The sequence below is a fragment of the Pleurodeles waltl genome, chromosome 8 (assembly GCF_031143425.1).
Source record: "Pleurodeles waltl isolate 20211129_DDA chromosome 8, aPleWal1.hap1.20221129, whole genome shotgun sequence".
Taxonomy (NCBI): domain Eukaryota; kingdom Metazoa; phylum Chordata; class Amphibia; order Caudata; family Salamandridae; genus Pleurodeles; species Pleurodeles waltl.
In genome coordinates, this window is record NC_090447.1 from 73,052,969 (window position 1) to 73,072,197 (window position 19,229).

General features: G+C 46.5%; 1 protein-coding gene across 1 annotated transcript in view; it reads right to left on the reverse strand.

Annotated features, from left to right (window-relative positions):
* XNDC1N (XRCC1 N-terminal domain containing 1, N-terminal like) overlaps nt 1-19,229 on the reverse strand; it is a 305,166-nt gene that overhangs the window by 253,878 nt on the left and 32,059 nt on the right. The window contains exons 6-9 of the mRNA XM_069203429.1: nt 18,317-18,402; nt 17,877-18,133; nt 8,860-8,956; nt 7,616-7,809 (exon numbers count right to left, since the gene is read on the reverse strand). Coding sequence (XP_069059530.1) covers nt 7,616-7,809; nt 8,860-8,956; nt 17,877-18,133; nt 18,317-18,402 — 634 coding nt within the window. The remainder of the gene's footprint in view (nt 1-7,615; nt 7,810-8,859; nt 8,957-17,876; nt 18,134-18,316; nt 18,403-19,229) is intronic.

Consider the following 19,229-nt stretch of genomic DNA (forward strand, 5'->3'; position numbering starts at 1 on the left):
CCAAAGAATCAACTCAAACAGCTTGTCCCTGAGTGACAGCTGCAGGAATTTGAGAATGCAGATATGAACATCAGCTAAGGGAGAATGGTGTCAAAACTCGCATATTCACTCAGTCAGCCACCTAAGTGTTCCTTTCAGTGAGTTAAGCCCTAAATCCACACAGCTGTCTGTCACCCATATGTCACTCATTCCTTCACCACGGGTTCTGTGAGGGAGGGACACTGGTTTTTCTACTGCTGTGATGCATCTGTCTGTGAGGAAGCAAAGCTTGCACTGCATCTGCCCAATTTTCAAGTGTCTTGAGCAAAGTTTCCAATATTCAGCACTAGGAGAGAGGCTTACACTGTGTCTGCCCAAAGGGTACCTGATAAAGAAGGGGTGTTTCCACTGCTGTTGTACCTTCTTATATTTGATGTACTTACATAACATAACCTATGAACCTGTGAATTTTACAATATTTGGTATTGGCAGTGAGATACCTAGACTTATAGCCACGAGGATGGTACTTTACTTGAGAAGGCAATACACGAGCACCATAGCATGTCGACTGAAAAGGGGCAGGGTCTGTTGCTCGACCATCTTTTTTTTTTTAGTCTTGTGGCAGTAATGCATCAGTTAAAAAAAAAAAATTGCTCACTTGCCCGCAATTTTAGCTAAATAAGAACATATATGTTAACATAAGGAAAATCGCCACAACCCAAACTGGGAAATTTTTAATAGAAAACTGTACAACCAGTAAACAGATGTACTCTGATGCTTGCCAGTGCCAATTCTGAAAACCTAGAAAGGCGAATGTTCATTATCCTATGCGAGTACATGAATGTATGGTCATTCCATAAGATGTTTGGCTGTTTCTTTCAGGAGTGTTGTGCTTCTTGCATGTTTGCTTTTTGTATTTATTTATTTATTTTTTTTTAAGTTGTTTTTATTGGTATTTTCAGTGACAAACAAAACAGCAACAATTACCATGCTAAGTGGTTAGAAAGCCATGATTGCACAAATCAAGGTCTTATACACTTACATATGTAGATATCTCTAACACCGGCACATTAGAAAATTGAACTATAGTGGACCCCAGGGGAGTATGAACTTGTCTGATTTGTCCACTATTAGTGAGGTCTGCCCTAGCAGAATAAGAGCTGTTTGGCCTATAATTATTAATGAGCATTAGTTACCAAGGTCGCACTGCCAGCACCACACCCACAGGACGTCTAGGGAAAAAAAAAGAGAGTTCATGGCTAGTTCGCCTCATCTATGCCCCTCCCCCTACAGGTGCATTCACCTCGGGGGTAGGTTATCTTCTCTCTGGCAGAGGAAGTAGGTGAACGGTTCCCATGTGTCTCTGCGGTGAGAGCATGTCGGCATGAGCTCCCAATAGTTAGATAGTTGTTCCTGGCAGTAATGTTGCATATTTTAACCATTCTGTAATGGTAAGTGCTGGTGTCCTGCCCCAATGTCTGGCCACCCGGCGTTTGGCTAATAGGAGCAGTATAGCAGGAGGTCTGAGGGATATGCGGTCTGCTCCTCACAGGACACAGGATGTGTGCCGCCAAACATCCTGAAGGAAGTTGTCCTGGATTATGCTGTTAAGGGGTCGCGCAGCTTGGGGGTGTAGGCTCTTGGATACGCCAGAGCGGCCTCGTTGGTCTTTCAATACCACATTGATATCACCTCCCCAAATGATCGCACAAGTTCCCCGATCTGATATCAATCTCCTTACCCCCAGAAAAACTCAGGGTCATGGGTGTTTGGGCCATATATGGCAGCTAGGATTATTGGTTGTCTGTATAGTGCGACTGAGAGTATGAAATAGCAGCCCTCCTTGTCAATAAATGAATGAGAGTTGCCAGTGGAGGCTCCTACTCAATAGTATAGCGACCCCTCTCCCACTAACTGGGGAGTAGACTTCACCGCACCAGCAGAAACTTAGTTCTGGGGCTGCTGCACTGGCCAAGTGAGTCTCCTGTAAAAAGCAGATACCTATTTTCTGTCTTGTGAGGTAGGCATGTACTAGGCGTGTCTTCCAATGGTCATTTAGACCTCAAATGTTCCAGGTGACGCAGGTCGTTGAGGACATGTTGCACAATAGTGTTAGGTCTCATACAGCACGGGTCAGAGTGGCACGTTATGTATTGTGCTGGAGGGGGTCAGAGAATACAGTGCACAGTGGCTGGGGTTTGAGATATAAAAGCAAACATTAAAAAGATTAAATAACAAGGATAACATCTCATACCTCCCACTCCAACACCAAAACTTGGTTGACAAAGAATTTCCCCTCTCTACCCCAACAAGTCAAAGCAGAATAATCGGCTGAGGTTGGTAAACATCCCTGGGGGCGAGGAACGACCGGGCATACTCCCCTTCCTAAACGGCTGGGTGGCCGGACAGAAGGTAATTGCAGCGGCCACATGTCTTTGCCAATTTAGTGAAGCCTGCACTCGAAAAGCGATGATGACTAAAGTTTACAATAGTCTAGGTCGTTGGCCCATGTAGATTCTGTACATGTGTGGCCTGTGTAGAGAGGCCAAGCACCACCCAGCAATGCATCAATGGCAACAATCATTATCGCCGAGCCCCACCCGAGGTGCGCTTAAACTCCTGGAGGTGAGGGGTTGGGAGAATCTCTCAACACTCGCAGCATGTTTTGTGAACTTCGGGGCTGCCTTTTCACCTCTGAAATAGTGCCGTTTGTCCTCCAATGCAATCTGCACTTTAGCTGGATATAATGAAGCATAGGGTATATTTCCCTTTGAGAGGAGGAGTTTCATTTGTGGAAATTTGCAGCGGGCCACTTGCACCCCCAATGTGAAGTTGGGATAAAAGGAAATGTTACTGCCCTGATATTGTATTGGGCCGTGTACCCGGGATCACTGCAGGATCATGTTGTGATCCCTATAATTTAGGAGGCGGGGCCATGGGAGGCAGCTGTGGGCCCAACGAGCAATGGGAGCGCTCCACAAGAAATACTGTTGACAGATCCTTGGCAAAGGTGTCCCTAAGTAGTGTCTCAACAAAATTCTCCATCCTGGTTATCGCTGTTGATTTTGGGATGCCAGTGACCTGAAGATTATTTGCCTGTAGCACGCCTCTAGGTCTTCATTCTTGGCTTTAATAATATCAAGGGCTTTGTCCATTCTCAGTAGGTGTTCTTTGGTGTCAGCCTGCATGTTGTCTGCATCCGAGACGCAGTTTTCCAGATGATCCTGTTGATTTTCATGTTTATTGTAACACTGTTTGATGTGCTCCAGTCTGTTGGTAATTAAGTCCAGTTTGGCTTCTATGGCTTTGAGACTTGCCATGACTTTAATGAGGATTTCTTCGAGGTCAGCCTCCTGCTGGCTATCTTCTTCGGGAGGGGTTTTGCAACAGACCCTGGCACGAGTCCTGATCAGTCTGACAAGTGGAGTGTTTGTGATCGAAGGAGAGTTTTTGCTGTGCTGTGTAATGTTTTCCCATGGCTGTAGCGGTCAGTGAGCACTATGTGCCAGCAGACGGCAAGTGAGTAAGCAAGATATGAGTTACGGAGCGAAATCAACAAACACATCCAATGTAGGCAACTGGCAAGCCAGGCAGATGGCACAAGACGAAAAAACAAGCTTGTTGAATGTGGGACACACCCAGGCCCCGCCACACCCTGAAGGGAGGACCAGCCACGGGGAACAAGCAGGCACCAATCCAGACGAACAACTGAGGTTGGAGGCTCCCTGCACACATGCAGATTATTATGGCAGGTCGGATATAGTATGATTACATAAGGGGCCGTGCCTCCCGAGGGTCAGTTCAGGTGAAGTTAAGAGATAGGCACAGGAAGTGACAATTAGCAATGGTCCCTCCCAAAGTACACAGGATGTACTAAATTATAAGTGAGAAAGCCATCTAGACCATCAGGGGCTTAACATTCCCAGATGCGGTCTTTGAGGTAAGTTCATATTAATGACCCTCACACCCTCCTAGGTGTGCTCCTGTCCAGGTAGCATCAGAAAGGGGCATGGTAGCTACATAAACCACGAAACCACTGTCTACTTTTACTCATCGCCACGAGGGCCACGGGCAATGCAAGGCAGCGCCCCTCCATCCACCAGAACCCCCGCTAGCAGATTATACTCTCAATTTCAACACGCGGCTCAAGCACCACAGCAACTAACCTCTTACAGCCTCAAAGATGAGGCAGAGCCTGCAGAGACAAGGCCGCACAGAGGGCCCACAACCTCAGGCTGGGCCAGAGGCCACGCCCAGGCCAGGCTTGCAGGTCAGGGTAGGAGAGCAAGGCAAGAGGCAACAGGGCAGACAGCAGCTCCGTATTGCGATCCTCAACTCACCGCTGTCCAGGTCGCAGACCCCAAGATTCTGCCCCCCGCAACCCAGCAGACCCTTTGCCAACAGTACAGCCACTCGGGGGTCATCAGCAGGCCCGAGGCCGCAGTAATGACTGTCACTCCCCCACAGGTGTCAGGTGGTGTTTGAGGCAGCGGAGGAGACACGCAGCCCCCAGTTTCAAGGTGGACGCTTCAACCAGAGATATCGGTAATCCCGGGACAGCATGGTGTAGTGAGGTAGGATGTCCAGAAGCAGCTCCTGCGTCTTATCCCAGAGGCCCCGGCTCAAACAGTTTGTGAGCCCACGCTCGGTCTGACATGTTCTGTGCGGGCTTCATCAGGCAAGGCCACACTCCCAGAGACAGCGCTGGTTATACTTTCATTGCGAGGCTACAATCCCAATTTTAAAGAGGCAAGGCCTCCCGCAGATAGCAGCAGTGTGTAGTTGTTTTACAGTCTTGGGCAGCTTTGATGTCAAGGATTCCTGACGGATTTGACGTTTAGCTGGCAGAGTCTCCAAAGACAGTGGCCATTTTGCCGCTCTGCCAAGGCACACCCCTTGCTTCTTGTATGTTTATTTGTGAAGTGCATGCAACAGTTCTTTGACTTCTCACTCTTTAGTGTGTTACCTGTGTTGTACCTGTATAGTGAAGCCATTTTATTTGTGTTTTTGGGCACGTTATTTTGTCTATTTTGTGCGCGTTATCCTAGTTACATTTTATTTTATTCCATTTTCTTCTTTTAGAAACAATCACGTGTGGTGATGTTTTATTTTCCTCTAGCTTGCTGTTCTTCCATCTAGGAATGCATTTGCATTTCTTAGCACAACATTCTTTCACTCTGTGCTTTGTTCAAGGCTGCAACAAGGTAAGGATGGCCAGCACAAGGTGGTACATCGAGTCTCTAACATTTCACAGAAACATATGTATTTTTACATGGGAACACTTTTCTCAGAACACTAGCTGTTTTATTATAAAACATCTCTCTGCCCCCTGTATGTTAGAGGGAGGTTCCAACCAGATGACTGCCACCGTATGCTGTTTGAATTCGCTACAGCTGCTTGCTGAGGCTGCCTGTTCCCTGGCCTACATGGGAGAAAGCATCTCAATAAAAAGGCTTCTTCACTACTGACATACTCTGGTATGGGGGTTGTCGTCTTCCTGGGGGGTCCTAAAGGGCAGATTAGGGATTATCCTGCTGTGCTCCAACACAGAACATTAGTGGTATATGTAGGAATCATACATCTAGCATAGCAACAGTTTGGTGGGACTTTTCTTGTGTTTCACTTTTCTAGTCACTATTGAATTTTTGGTACGTTTTATCATCCTAATTATGCAGTCCATGCCTTTATCTAGAACGCAGCTGATTCAATAAAACTTATTGAACCATTCTCTGCTTCTGCTCGTCTTTGCAAGTGGGAGACAAAAGTAACCGGGAGAAAGGAGGAAGGTCTGATCCACCATGATTTTCTTGAGAGGTCACAATGTCATGCGCCCAGCTGCCATAAATCACCCCTGCTCTTGGGCATAGATGAGGCGCTGCTATCTGGAAACCGATTGGGCTGACAGTTGTCACATGGTGTGGGAACAAACTCAGTTCCCCATAATTCGGGTGATACTGCTACCCAAATACAGCAGCTTCAGTGGTACAATGAGAGCTAACGCGACACCTGTTCTGTATGGGAGAGAGAATCGTGTTAAGTTCCTACTGATACCACTACCTGCTCTTTATTATTTGTGTTTGAGGAGGTTGCACTGCTCCTGTCCATATTGTATTGTACAGCTTCTTAAGTTAAATCACAGGACAAAATATGTCAAAGACTTCAGAAAATACGCCTGCAAAAATCTCAATAGCTTGCCACACAATTTGCATTTTTGTGCTGCAAACTTTCCTAATCCAGGTCGCAATATCCTTGGGGGAGGTTGGTTAAATAATGTCAAAAGAACATAGGGCCACATGACATAAATTGGATGGCTCATGCATATGACTGAAAGATCTATGGCATTCTCATCTGCTCTGCTACATCATAATAAGAGGGCCAGCCTCCCAAAAGTAAGGACCCCATGTTATATGATCACATGTAGGTAGGACTGTAGAAACTTACAGATACGCTTTTACCATCACTAGAGTTTTCAAAACTTAAGAAAAAAACAGACAGAAGGACTGTACAAATGTAAATATTGTAAGTGGAAGAAGTATTTCACTAGAGTGCAAGAGGACAATTCACACAGATGAAAGGAAGAACAGACGGCAATAGCATCAGTGATCACACAGCCCAAGTATCCCCCATGCTTTACTTGTTCTGGAAACCTTTAACATCAACGAAGCAAATGTTGCAACCAATCAAGAAAGACATCCATAACCTAAAAGGACTGCTGCGCCTTTGCCTTTCTAGTTATTTGAAAGATTTGTCTCCTGGTAAAACCATAAATATTCACTTAAATTTGAGTGGGGTAAAACAGTGTCTCTCAAGAAAACGCTGCTGAAGGAAATGGAATAAAGGGATAGGTTTAACAGTAGGAGAGCTAAATGGTGGGAAAATAATGGCAAAATAGTATGTTGTAAAAATCAACTGTAAAAATGGAGGGTAAAGTAAAATAAAATTAATAAAGAACCTTGAAGAAAGGAAAGCAGAACACCACTTCTTTAAGAATACAGTACAGGCGACAAAGTATACTGTATTAGACTCTCTTCCTCCCCCACAGTATTAGTTGCAAATTAATAGTTTGGTTAAAACGGTCATATCATATTTTAGGGTTATGATAATACCCAACAGCTAGATCACAAGGGACAAAAGAAATTGTTAGCAATTGGCTTTCTTTTTATTTCTACACCCATGCGAAAAGAAGCTTGTGAAAGCGGAGGTTAAAGAAAGCATGGGGAGTAATTAATGTTGTTTCAAAGAATTTAGTGCTCAAATGTGCATTTTAGACAGTTTATTTTAACTGAGAGAGAATCCTGCTTTGTAAAGAAATCATGAAAAAGTCAATATGATTTCTGCATGCAAAACTAATTTCTCCTGGGAACAGTGGTTGAGCTTCAGCTAGGACGCCTCAGCTGTGGCCATATCATCAGCTGTGCCCATGAACAACTTGATATATGGCAAAGGGCCCAAATAGCTCAGGCATGAAATGAGACTGCTCTCCACAAATGGAATATATATTTATTCTGTGCCAGCACTGGGAGATAGCAAACACAGTAGTACCAAACTAGATGGGCCCCTGTCCTCTTGTTCCATAGGCCACTGCACATATGTTCCTCAAAGGGATCCCTCCAACTTCCTATGCAGAGAAACTCACCTCCGCATATAGGACAGCTGCCGCATTCTATTTGATCCTCTTCTTCTTCTTCATCCTCCTCTTCCTCCTCCTCCTCCTCCCTAGGCATATGTATCACTGGCGGCCTTCTATTGCTGGGAATAGCGCCCCATCCTCTATGTCTTGCTCTCCCCCATACCCGTGGCCGAGACCAGGGGGAGGCAGACAAATAGGACCTGTGGGTTCAAGTTGAGGAAGAAAGGTTTATCGATGTGCACACGGCAGTGACCACCTGACATTCAAAAGCGAAGGGCACAGATCAACCGTGTCCCACCGGAGGCGACATCAACATGGCAGAAGTTCCTGCAGTCTGCTCTATTGTCCTTATCAGGGTCTTTGGTGGGAGGAGTGGAAGAAAGGATTGTACTATTTCAGGCAGACCAGACTGTCACTTCCTGCAACTCTAATGGACAGGTCAGGAGCCTGACAGAAATCACAGATAATCCAAGTCAGTGTAAAGAGAAGAGGGTAAAGAAGAACACTTCGTCTTCGTTACTGAGGTCACAAACCACATTTGCGGGTGCATTTTCGCTGGTAGATTGACTGGCTGGCTGATGGAAGGAGAAGGAGTACATAATTAAGGAGCCGGCGTAATCTATAGCAGAAGTAACTAAATTACTGTGATGTCACCCCTCCTGGGATTAGGGCATAGAGGGAAAGGAGAAGGTTTTAGTTGGAAGACAACCATAACAGGAAATTGGCAAGAGTGAATACTTTGTAGTATTAAAAATTGCAGGACTGCAACTCAGTTTTCTGAGGAGTGACGAACAGGATCCTTGGGGTGGGGTGGGAGTAGATAGGGGGGTTGTAGGACTTCAGTAACACATGCTCTAACATGACCCAACTTGACATTAGTCACATCTGGATGTTGGTCAGAAAAGCAACAGATCTGGCATATTGAGCAGGCAGTTTGGACAAATGTCAAAGTCAAGTGTTTGCAGCATGAAACTTCAGAGATGAGCAGCTATGAATAATGGTACATGGTTCTCTTGTGCATGTGTGGGGTGAGGAACAAGGAGCCAAGGTGTCCTAATGTGGCATCATTTCAAGTTAATGTTGTTCCAAATAAAATGTACGATACATTGCGCATGAATTCTGCCTGAAGTGGAAGTCAGCGCACAGGGACAGAAGGCATGTATGTTAACTGCTAGTTAGAAGGTGCAGCTCTCCAGAGAGCATCTTGCAGTCACTCGGAGCAGATAGAAAACTTTGTTTCATCACTTTACCTTCCTATAGCACCAAGGCGTCCAGGAATCTTCTTCCGTCTCAGTATCAACCGGCCTCTCCTCGCTGGGGGAGTCATCGAAGTATCCGGTGGGGAGCCTGCAAGGCAAAAGACAGGATAACAAATAACGTGCTGGGATAAGCACACATGTAGAGCATGACAGTGGGAAGAAAACGTTTTGGAGGGAAGAAGGTACAATCTACTTCTACCTTTAACTGGTTGAGATCTACTTTTAACTGGTTAAGTTCTGTGCACACACAGCCTTTCGTCAATGGTGCAATTTATTGTTGTTAAGACTTTTTATCCTTGGCATGGTCTCCCTTAACTTTTTGCCTCTGTTCCCCAGGTTGTTGATGTGTGCTGGAGTCTGATTTTATTGTTTTTGTTACTCTGGGCACTTTACCACTGCTAACCAGGGCTAAAGTGCAAGTGCTCCTATACAAAATGTGTATGTAACCCCTTTGGTGCGGGCGTCGGACACTTCCTCCCTGGTGCGGGTCACGACCAGTGGGCGACACGAGGGAGGGGGTTAGATTTTTTTAAACCCCGGGAAGTTACAGAAGCTCTTCCGTGTCTCCCCCCCCACCCCTGCCCCTTTGTGCGCACTGACGTCACACTGTTGTTTTCCCCATCAGAGCAGGAAGCGGCCGTACTGTTTTAGTGCAGAAGGTTTATATGCCTACTGCAAAGAGAAAATCTGTATTTTATGTAAATAGCTGAGTACATTAGTAAAGTCAGCCATTACCTGCGCTATAATACAAATGAAATGTACGTGCGGGGGGGCTATGGAGAGTTGAAAATGACTTTTGCTGGATGGTAATGAGGATATACGAGGAGGAGGACATGGGAGTGGGAGCACCAATAATGATTGTTGGACTGGGCGCAGTAGGTGTTTAACGATTGTGACGAATGGTATGTGACAAGGTGCTTTTTGAGTGTCTTGAAAGAACGTGCTGATTGAGGGAAGAAGCGCAGGTAAGGTGGCCTCTACTGTTGCACGTATCACACACACACACACCAGCAATTTTGTGACTGTCTACGTAGGCTAGTGTTTTAGTGCAACACGTTAGCCAATAGCAGATATGGCATCTTGATGGATGACTGCTGCTGACGCGGTCACTCTGGTTATAGGGGACAACTCTGACATAGGATCAGAGACTGAGACAGCATCTGAGGGATAGGAAAATGGCGCAGACTCTGGGAGTGATTTTTCAGTCGAAGGAGTCCCATTAGATAAATCCTCTTCCAGTAAATTGGGAGGTAGGCGATGAGGGCAGTCCTGTTGTCCCTTCGCAAGCACAGTATGTGCAACTGGTCAATAGTGGGTTAGCCCAACCCAGACAGCAGGTGAATGCAACGGCAAGCACAGAGAGGGTGCCCTCTTGGGAGCTCCCCAATTAAGTTCAGCCCCAAATTTCACTGCCCAAATCGTATTGTGGAGACATCAAAATTATCTATCACAAAACAAACTGGTTTTGTAAGGATTGCACCTGTGTTTTTGGTCCTGGGTTTGGCGGCCATATAGGGAAACATACTAAACCCAAAAATTTCTGGAAACTAGACATCCGGGGGAGTCCACAGAGGTGTGACTTGCGTGGATTCCCCAAAGTTTTCTTACGCAGAATACCCTGCAAAGCTGAAATGTGGAATAAAAACTCTATTTCTTTTGCATTTCTGTCACACAAAACTACAGGAATATGCCGCGATCCACAAAATTCCTACCACCCAGTGATTCCTCACCTGTCCTGATAAAAACACTACCCCACTTGAGTGCCTATACCTAGTGCCTGCGTCAGGAATGGATCACCACAAGGTCAAAAGCTGCCTCATGTAAGGACCAACATTGACTGTTGTGTGATCTATTCCTGTCACGGGCACTAGGCCTACCCACACAAGTAAGGTACCATTTTTAATCGGGAGACTTGGGGGAATGCTGGGTGGAAGGAAATTTGTGGCTCCTCTCAGATTCCAGAACTTTCTATCACTGAAATGTGAGGAAAAAGTGTTTTTTTCCCCAAATATTGAGGTTAGCAAAGGATTCTGGGTAACAGAACCTGATCAGAGCCCCACAAGTCAACCCATCCTAGATTCCCCTAGGTGTCTAGTTTTCACAAATGCGCAGGTTTGGTAGGTTTCCCTAGGTGCCGGCTGAGCTAGAAGCCAAAATCCACAGCTAGGCACTTTGCAAAAAACAGCTCTGTTTTCTTTGTGAAAATGTGATGTGTCCACGTTGTGTTTTGGGGCATTTCCTGTCGCGGGCGCTAGGCCTACCCCCACAACTGAGGTACCATTTTTATCAGGAGACTTGGGGGAACACTGGGTGGAAGGAAATTTGTGGCGCCTCTCAGATTCTAGAACTTTCTGTCACCGAAATGTGAGGAAAAAGTGTTTTTTTGGTCACATTTTGAGGTTTGCAAAGGATTCTGGGTAACAGAACCTGGGCAGAGCCCCTCAAGTCAGCCCATCCTGGATTCCCCTATGTGTCTAGTTTTAAAAAATGCACAGGTTTGGTAGGTTTCCCTAGGTGCCAGCTTAGCTAGAGGCCAAAATCTACTGCTAGGCACTTTGCAAAAAACACGTCAGATTTCTATGTAAAAATGTGATGTTGCCTTTCCTGTCGCGAGCATTAGGCCTACCCACGCAAGTGAGGTACCATTTTTATCGGGAGACTTGGGGGAATACAGAATAGCACAACAAGTGTTATTGCCCCTTTTCTGTCTCTACATTTTTTTCCTTCCAAATGGAAGACAGTGTGTAAAAAAGACGTCTATTTGAGAAATGCCCTGTAATTCACATGCTAGTATGGGCACCCCGGAATTCAGAGATGTGCAAATAACCACTGCTTCTCAATACCTTATCTTATGGCCATTTTGGAAATACAAAGGTTTTCTTGATACCTATTTTTCACTTTATATTTCAGCAAATGAATTGATGTTTACCCAGTATAGAATGAAAACCCATTGCAAGGTGCAGCTCATTTATTGGCTCTGAGAAACGTAGGGATCTTGATGATCCTACAAGCCCTATATATCCCCGCAACCAGAAGAGTCCAGCAGACGTAATGGTATATTGCTTTAAAAAAATCTGACATTGCAGGAAAAAGTTACAGAGAAAAACGTGGAGAAAAAAGGCTGTTTTCTTTTTTTGTAACTCAATTTCAGCTGTTATTTTTTGTGGGATCTACACAAATGACCCCTTGCTGAATTCAGAATTTTGTCTACTTTTCAGAAATGCTTAGCTGTCCGGGATACAGTATTAGTTTCACACTCATTCCTGTCACTAACTGGAAGGAGACTGAAAGCACCAAAAATAATAAAAATGAATTATGTCCCAGTAAAATGCCAAAATTGTGTTGAAAAAAATTTAGTTTTCTGATTTAAGTCAGCCTGTTCCTGAAAGCTGGGAAGATGGTGATTTTAGCACTGCAAAACCTTTGTTGGTGCCATTTCCAGGGGGAAAAAAATAAATAAATCACAAAAACGAAATTTTAGCTGTATTTTGGCTAATATTTTGGTCTCCTCCAGGGGAACCCACAAACTCTGGGTACCTTTAGAATCCCTAGGATGTTGGGGAAAAAGGACACAAATTTGGCGTGGATAGCTTATGTGTGCAAAAAGTTATGAAGGCCTAAGCGTGAACTACCCCAAATAGACAAAAAAGGGCTCAGCAGGGGGGGGGGGGGGGGGGTGAGGGGGGGGGGGGGGGGGGGGGAGTCAGCAGCAGCTAAGAGGGTAATTGGCTTATCCATGATATTTGATCAGTAAGTCCCTAGTACAGTGCACTAGAGGTACTCCGGGCCTGTAAATCAAATGGTTGTGCCACCCACATGAGTAGCACTGTAAACATGGCTCAGGCCTGCCACTGCAGTGTCTGTGTGTGCTGTTTTAACTATGAATTCGACTTGGCAAGTGTACCCGCTTGCTAGGCCTAAACCTTCCCTTTTCTTACATGTAAGACACAACTAAGGTAGGCCCTAGGTAGCCCCAAGGGCAGGGTGCAGTGTATGGTTAAGGTAAGACATATAGTAATGTGTTTTATATGTCCTGACAGTGAAAGATTGCTAAGTTCATTTTTCACTGTTGCAAGGCCTGTCCCTCTCATAGGTTAACATGGGGGCTACCTTTAAATCTGATTAAATTGTAGATTCCCTTTAGGAGTGGATGGACATATGGAGTTTGGGGTCTCTGAGCTCACAATTTCAAAATACATCTTTTAGTAAAGTTGATTTTAAGATTGTGCATTTGAAAATGCCACTTTTAGAAAGTGGGCATTTTCTTGCTTATACCATTTCTGTGGCTCTGCCTGTTTGTGGATTCCCTGTCTGGGTTAGTTTGACAGATGGGCTGGTTGCACCTCACACTAGGCAGTGACTGTAGGAGGCTGGACTGGCTTGTAGTGAGTACCAAGGGGTAATTGCACCTTGCACCAGGCCCAGTTATCCCTTATTAGTGTATAGGGTGTCTAGCAGCATAGGCTGATAGATAATGGTAGCTTAGCAGAGCAGCTTAGGCTGAACTAGGAGACGAGTGAAGCTCCTACAGTACCACTAATGTCACTTGCACAATATCATAAGAAAACACAGTACACAGTTATACTAAAAATAAAGGTACTTTATTTTTATGACAATATGCCAAAGTATCTCAGAGAGTACCCTCAGTGAGAGGATAGGAAATATACACAAGATATATGTACACAATACCAAAAATATGCAGTATAGTCTTAGAAAACAGTGCAAACAATGTATAGTTACAATAGGATGCAATGGGGACACATAGGGATAGGGGCAAAACAAACCATATACTCCAAAAGTGGAATGCGAACCACGAATGGACCCCAAACCTGTGTGACCTTGTAGAGGGTCGCTGGGACTATTAGAAAATAGTGAGGGTTAGAAAAATAGCCCACCCCAAGACCCTGAAAAGTGAGTGCAAAGTGCACTAAAGTTCCCCAAAGGACATAGAAGTCGTGATAGGGGAATTCTGCAGGAAAGACACAAACCAGCAATGCAACAACAATGGATTTCCAGTCGAGGGTACCTGTGGAACAAGGGGACCAAGTCCAGAAGTCACAAGCAAGTCGGAGATGGGCAGATGCCCAGGAAATGCCAGCTGTGGGTGCAAAGAAGCTGCTACTGGACAGTAGAAGCTTAGGTTTCTGCAGGAACGACAAGGGCTAGAGACTTCCCCTTTGGAGGACGGATCCCTCATGCCGTGGAGAGTCGTGCAGAAGTGTTTTCCCGCCGAAAGACCACCAACAAGCCTTGCTAGCTGGAAATCGTACGGTTAGTGTTTTTGGATGCTGCTGTGGCCCAGGAGGGACCAGGATGTCGCAAATTGCGCCAGGGGACAGAGGGGACGTCGAGCAAGACAAGGAGCCCTCTCAGCAGCAGGTAGCACCCGGAGAAGTGCCAGAAACAGGCACTACGAGGATGTGTGAAACTGTGCTCACCCGAAGTTGCACAAAGGAGTCCCACGTCGCCGGAGATCAACTTAGAAAGTCGTGCAATGCAGGTTAGAGTGCCGTGGACCCAGGCTTGGCTGTGCACAAAGGATTTCCGCCGGAAGTGCACAGAGGCCGGAGTAGCTGCAAAAGTCGCGGTTCCCAGCAATGCAGTCTGGCGTGGGGAGGCAAGGACTTACCTCCACCAAACTTGGACTGAAGAGTCACTGGACTGTGGGGGTCACTTGGACACAGTTGCTGGATTCGAGGGACCTCGCTCGTCGTGCTGAGAGGAGACCCAAGGGACCGGTGATGCAGTTCTTTGGTGCCTGCGGTTGCAGGGGGACGATTCCGTCGACCCACGGGAGATTTCTTCGGAGCTTCTAGTGCCGAGAGGAGGCAGACTACCCCCACAGCATGCACCACCAGGAAAACAGTCGAGAAGGCGGCAGGATCAGCGTTACAGAGTTGCAGTAGTCGTCTTTGCTACTATGTTGCAGTTTTGCAGGCTTCCAGCGCGGTCAGCAGTCGATTCCTTGGCAGAAGGTGAAGAGAGAGATGCAGAGGAACTCGGATGAGCTCTTGCATTCGTTATCTAAAGATTCCCCAGAGACAGAGACCCTAAATAGCCAGAAAAGAGGGTTTGGCTACCTAGGAGAGAGGATAGGCTAGCAACACCTGAAGGAGCCTATCAGAAGGAGTCTCTGACGTCACCTGGTGGCACTGGCCACTCAGAGCAGTCCAGTGTGCCAGCAGCACCTCTGTTTCCAAGATGGCAGAGGTCTGGAGCACACTGGAGGAGCTCTGGACACCTCCCAGGGGAGGTGCAGGTCAGGGGAGTGGTCACTCCCCTTTCCTTTGTCCAGTTTCGCGGCAGGGCTAAGGGGTCCCTGAACCGGTGTAGACTGGCTTATGCAGAAATGGGCACCAAATGTGCCCATGAAAGCATTTCCAGAGGCTGGGGGAGGCTACTCCTCCCCTGCCTTCACACCATTTTCCAAAGGGAGAGGGTGTAACACCCTCTCTCAGAGGAAGTCCTTTGTTCTGCCATCCTGGGCCAGGCCTGGCTGGACGCCAGGAGGGCAGAAGCCTGTCTGAGGGGTTGGCAGCAGCAGCAGCTGCAGTGAAACCCCTGAAAAGGCAGTTTGGCAGTACCAGGGTCTGTGCTACAGACCACTGGGATCATGGGATTGTGCCAACTATGCCAGGATGGCATAGAGGGGGCAATTCCATGATCATAGACATGTTACATGGCCATATTCGGAGTTACCATTGTGAAGCTACATATAGGTAGTGACCTATATGTAGTGCACGCGTGTAATGGTGTCCCCGCACTCACAAAGTCCGGGGAATTGGCCCTGAACAATGTGGGGGCACCTTGGCTAGTGCCAGGGAGCCCTCACACTAAGTAACTTTGCACCTAACCTTTACCAGGTAAAGGTTAGACTTATAAGTTACTTAAGTGCAGTGGTAAATGGCTGTGAAATAACGTGGACGTTATTTCACTCAGGCTGCAGTGGCTGGCCTGTGTAAGAATTGTCAGAGCTCCCTATGGGCGGCAAAAGAAATGCTGCAGCCCATAGGGATCTCCTGGAACCCCAATACCCTGGGTACCTCAGTACCATATACTAGGGAATTATAAGGGTGTTCCAGTAAGCCAATGTTAATTGGTAAAATTGGTCACTAGCCTGTTAGTGACAATTTGAAAGAAATGAGAGAGCATAACCACTGAGGTTCTGGATAGCAGAGCCTCAGTGAGACAGTTAGGCACCACACAGGGAACACATACATATAGGCCACAAACTTATGAGCACTGGGGTCCTGGCTAGCAGGGTCCCAGTGACACATAACAAACATACTGAAAACATAGGGTTTTCATTATGAGCACTGGGCCCTGGCTAGCAGGATCCCAGTGAGACAGTGAAAACACCCTGACATACACTCACAAACAGGCCAAAAGTGGGGTAACAAGGCTAGAAAGAGGCTACTTTCTCACAGTGACACAAAGGGAGCTGGGGTATAGCCTGCATATCTGATGAGCCATCTGTGCTAGGAGGAAGGGGAGGAGTGGTCATTCACACCTGAAAGGGCTGTGCCCGCCCTCACATAATGCAGTCTCCAACCACCTGGTAAGTGTCTGGGGCCTGGCCTGGGCAAGGCAAGATTTCACATTCAAAAGAGACTTTACTTTTAAGTAGGCCTACTTCAAAGGAGAAATTGGGTATAAGAAGGGCACCCAAAACCACAGACTTTAGAAACCATTCTGAAAACAAGAGGAACCTCTGCCTGGAGAAGAGCTTAAGAGCTGAGGAAGAAGAGCTGCCCTGCCCGTGACTGTGCTTTGTGGAGCTATCCTGCAGTTGCTGCTTCTGCCAGAGTAAGAAGGCAAAGACTGGACTTTGTGTGCCTTCCATCTTGAGAAGAAATCTCCAAGGTCTTGATTTAGAGCTTGCCTCCTGTTGTTTGAAGTCTCAGGGACAGCAAAGACTTCTCTCTGCCAGCACCTGGAGTCTCTAGAGAGACTCCTACTCTGCCCTGTGATGCCCATCCAGTTCCTGGGACCCTCAAAGGAGAAGCTGGCAGCCTAAGGACAAGGAAATCTACGCACAGAACGCTGTGCGGGGAAAAGATCGACGTGATGCCCATCTGCGGCTGAAGAAACGACGCGCCACTGGCTCTGCAGCTAAGAAACGACACTCGCAAGAAACGCAACCGAAGAATCAGCAGGAGAAACCACGCGCAGCATCGCTGATGGAGGCTGGGAGATCACAACCCACGCTGCGGGGTTTTCGGATCATCGTGCGGCTGGATTTTCGACTCCAGTACCGTTGTGCGTGGAAAAACAAGGCAAGGCCTGCCCGGACCAGAGTGTGCTGACCGGATCAACGCATCGCTCTCCTGCGGAGAGAAGAAACAACACGCCCGACCCGGCGAAAGGAGAAACGACGCACGGTCCCGCTCGTGAGTGGAATCAATGCATCGCAAGCCCTTTTTGACGTGCACGCGTCCGTGCGGAGTTATTTTTGACGTGTCCAAGGTACTTTTTCATGCTGACAGCGTTAGTGTGCGTTTAAAACTACTGAAAGGCTCTTTTTGATTTTTAGTTGATGGCTTGTGTATTGCAGATTTGTCGGCGTTTTGGTCTTGTTTTGTTTCGATAAATATTTCCTATTTTTCTAAACCAGTGTTGTGTCATTTTGTAGTGTTTTCATTACGTTACTGTGTGTTTTAGTACAAATACTTTACACCTAGCACTCTAAAAGTAAGCCTACTGCTCTGCTAAGCTACCAAGGGGGTAAAGCAGGGGTTAGCCAAGGGTGATTCTCTTTTACCCTGACTAGAGTGAAGGTCCTTGCTTGAAAAGGGGGTAACCTGACTGTCAACCAAAGACCCAATTTCTAACAATTGTACATTTTAAATAACATTCGTCCAACTGCATTCCATTTCCTCTCACTTCTTGTTTCTACGCCTGCATCTTTTCAACATTTGGTTTATCTTTTGGCCTCTGCTGTAAGAGCCTGAATATTTGCAGTTTTATTCAGCGAGAGAAACCTGTACTATAGACATGCTGGGACCTACCCAAAGCTTCCTGGCTCGTGCCCGCTGCACCTTGCTCTTCCAATGGAGTGTCACTTTTCCGTTTCGCAACGGATGTTGACCTGGGAGACTCTGGACTTGCGTTTGGCCCTGTTGGGAAGGAACGCCTGCCAGAACGCGCTGCTGAGATCACCATGCGTGCACTGCGGCTCAGACATGGCTGGTTCCCGGGACGTGGAGACCCACTGGAGTCCATCTGCAGCAGACGGTTCTTCAGATCCTCTTCCTGTGTGCCATTCCTGAAAGAGAAAGAGCACGGAGTCTGGAAATCCCCATGGTTCTATTATCTAACAGATCAAATTTAATTTACTAGCAACATCTACCAGCACATAGCAAAATGTAGCACAATAGTATCAACCTAGCGGTTTTAATGTTTCTCCTGCTGAATATTAAAAAGCGGTGCATCTCCAGTTTCCACTTACTGTACATTTTCCGTAAAGAAGGAATTGCGGACTGCTGGGCAGGAAGGCCACAAACTGGCTGCATTCTCCTCAGATACCACTTCTTCCTGTATGAGGTAGAAAAGGAAACTTGACACACGAACCAAGCTGTGAGCAAAGTCTTGCTACCGAAAAAGGCACAGACGCTAGAATACAGCCAAACTCAGCCAGTCAAGACACCAGAGTGCTGCAAGCAAGGCACACTAATCTGGAACAATTACACAGAAGAGGGCAGGCGCAAGACAAAGACCATTATAGAAGGTGTTCCTGATGATTCAATTTGCAGTTCAAATGTGACCATTCACACACCACGGAGTTGAAGTCTCAATATCTAGCCCAAGCTCATATGCCTAAGATACTCTGAACACACTTGCACACATTTCAGGCTTTTGTACAAGGCCCACAGTAGCCGGAGAGACTGAAAGATGGCAGTGTCTCTTCCTCATCCATGAAAGGTGGTCTGGCAGTGCACGTGCCTCTGCTGTAGCTCCCCTACAAAGTGTGCACCATTCACTTTCATGTGCAGTTAACAGCACTAAGGTAAGCTCAACATTTCTGGTATACCCACTATATTTTTTGGCATTGCACCTCAATTCAGCCTTGCAGAGAAACATTTGAAAAGCTTTCTATTCTCTGCATCAGTCTGGCTGATGAGCATATGAGATGCTTGTTTAAAGGCCCCTGGTTAAGTAACCAAGAAGACAAAGAAGACTGAGCTATGCGCGCATCACAAGTGAAACAAACTCTAGTTTGACAAAGCGCAAGTCACTAACAAATATTATAAGCTCGGATTTGCACCTTCATATTAAAAGGACTATGGCAGTAACACAAAAGCAATACGTGCTCCAAAGTGTAGGTGATGTTTACAAGGAACCAGTGCCCCCACCCCTACTTA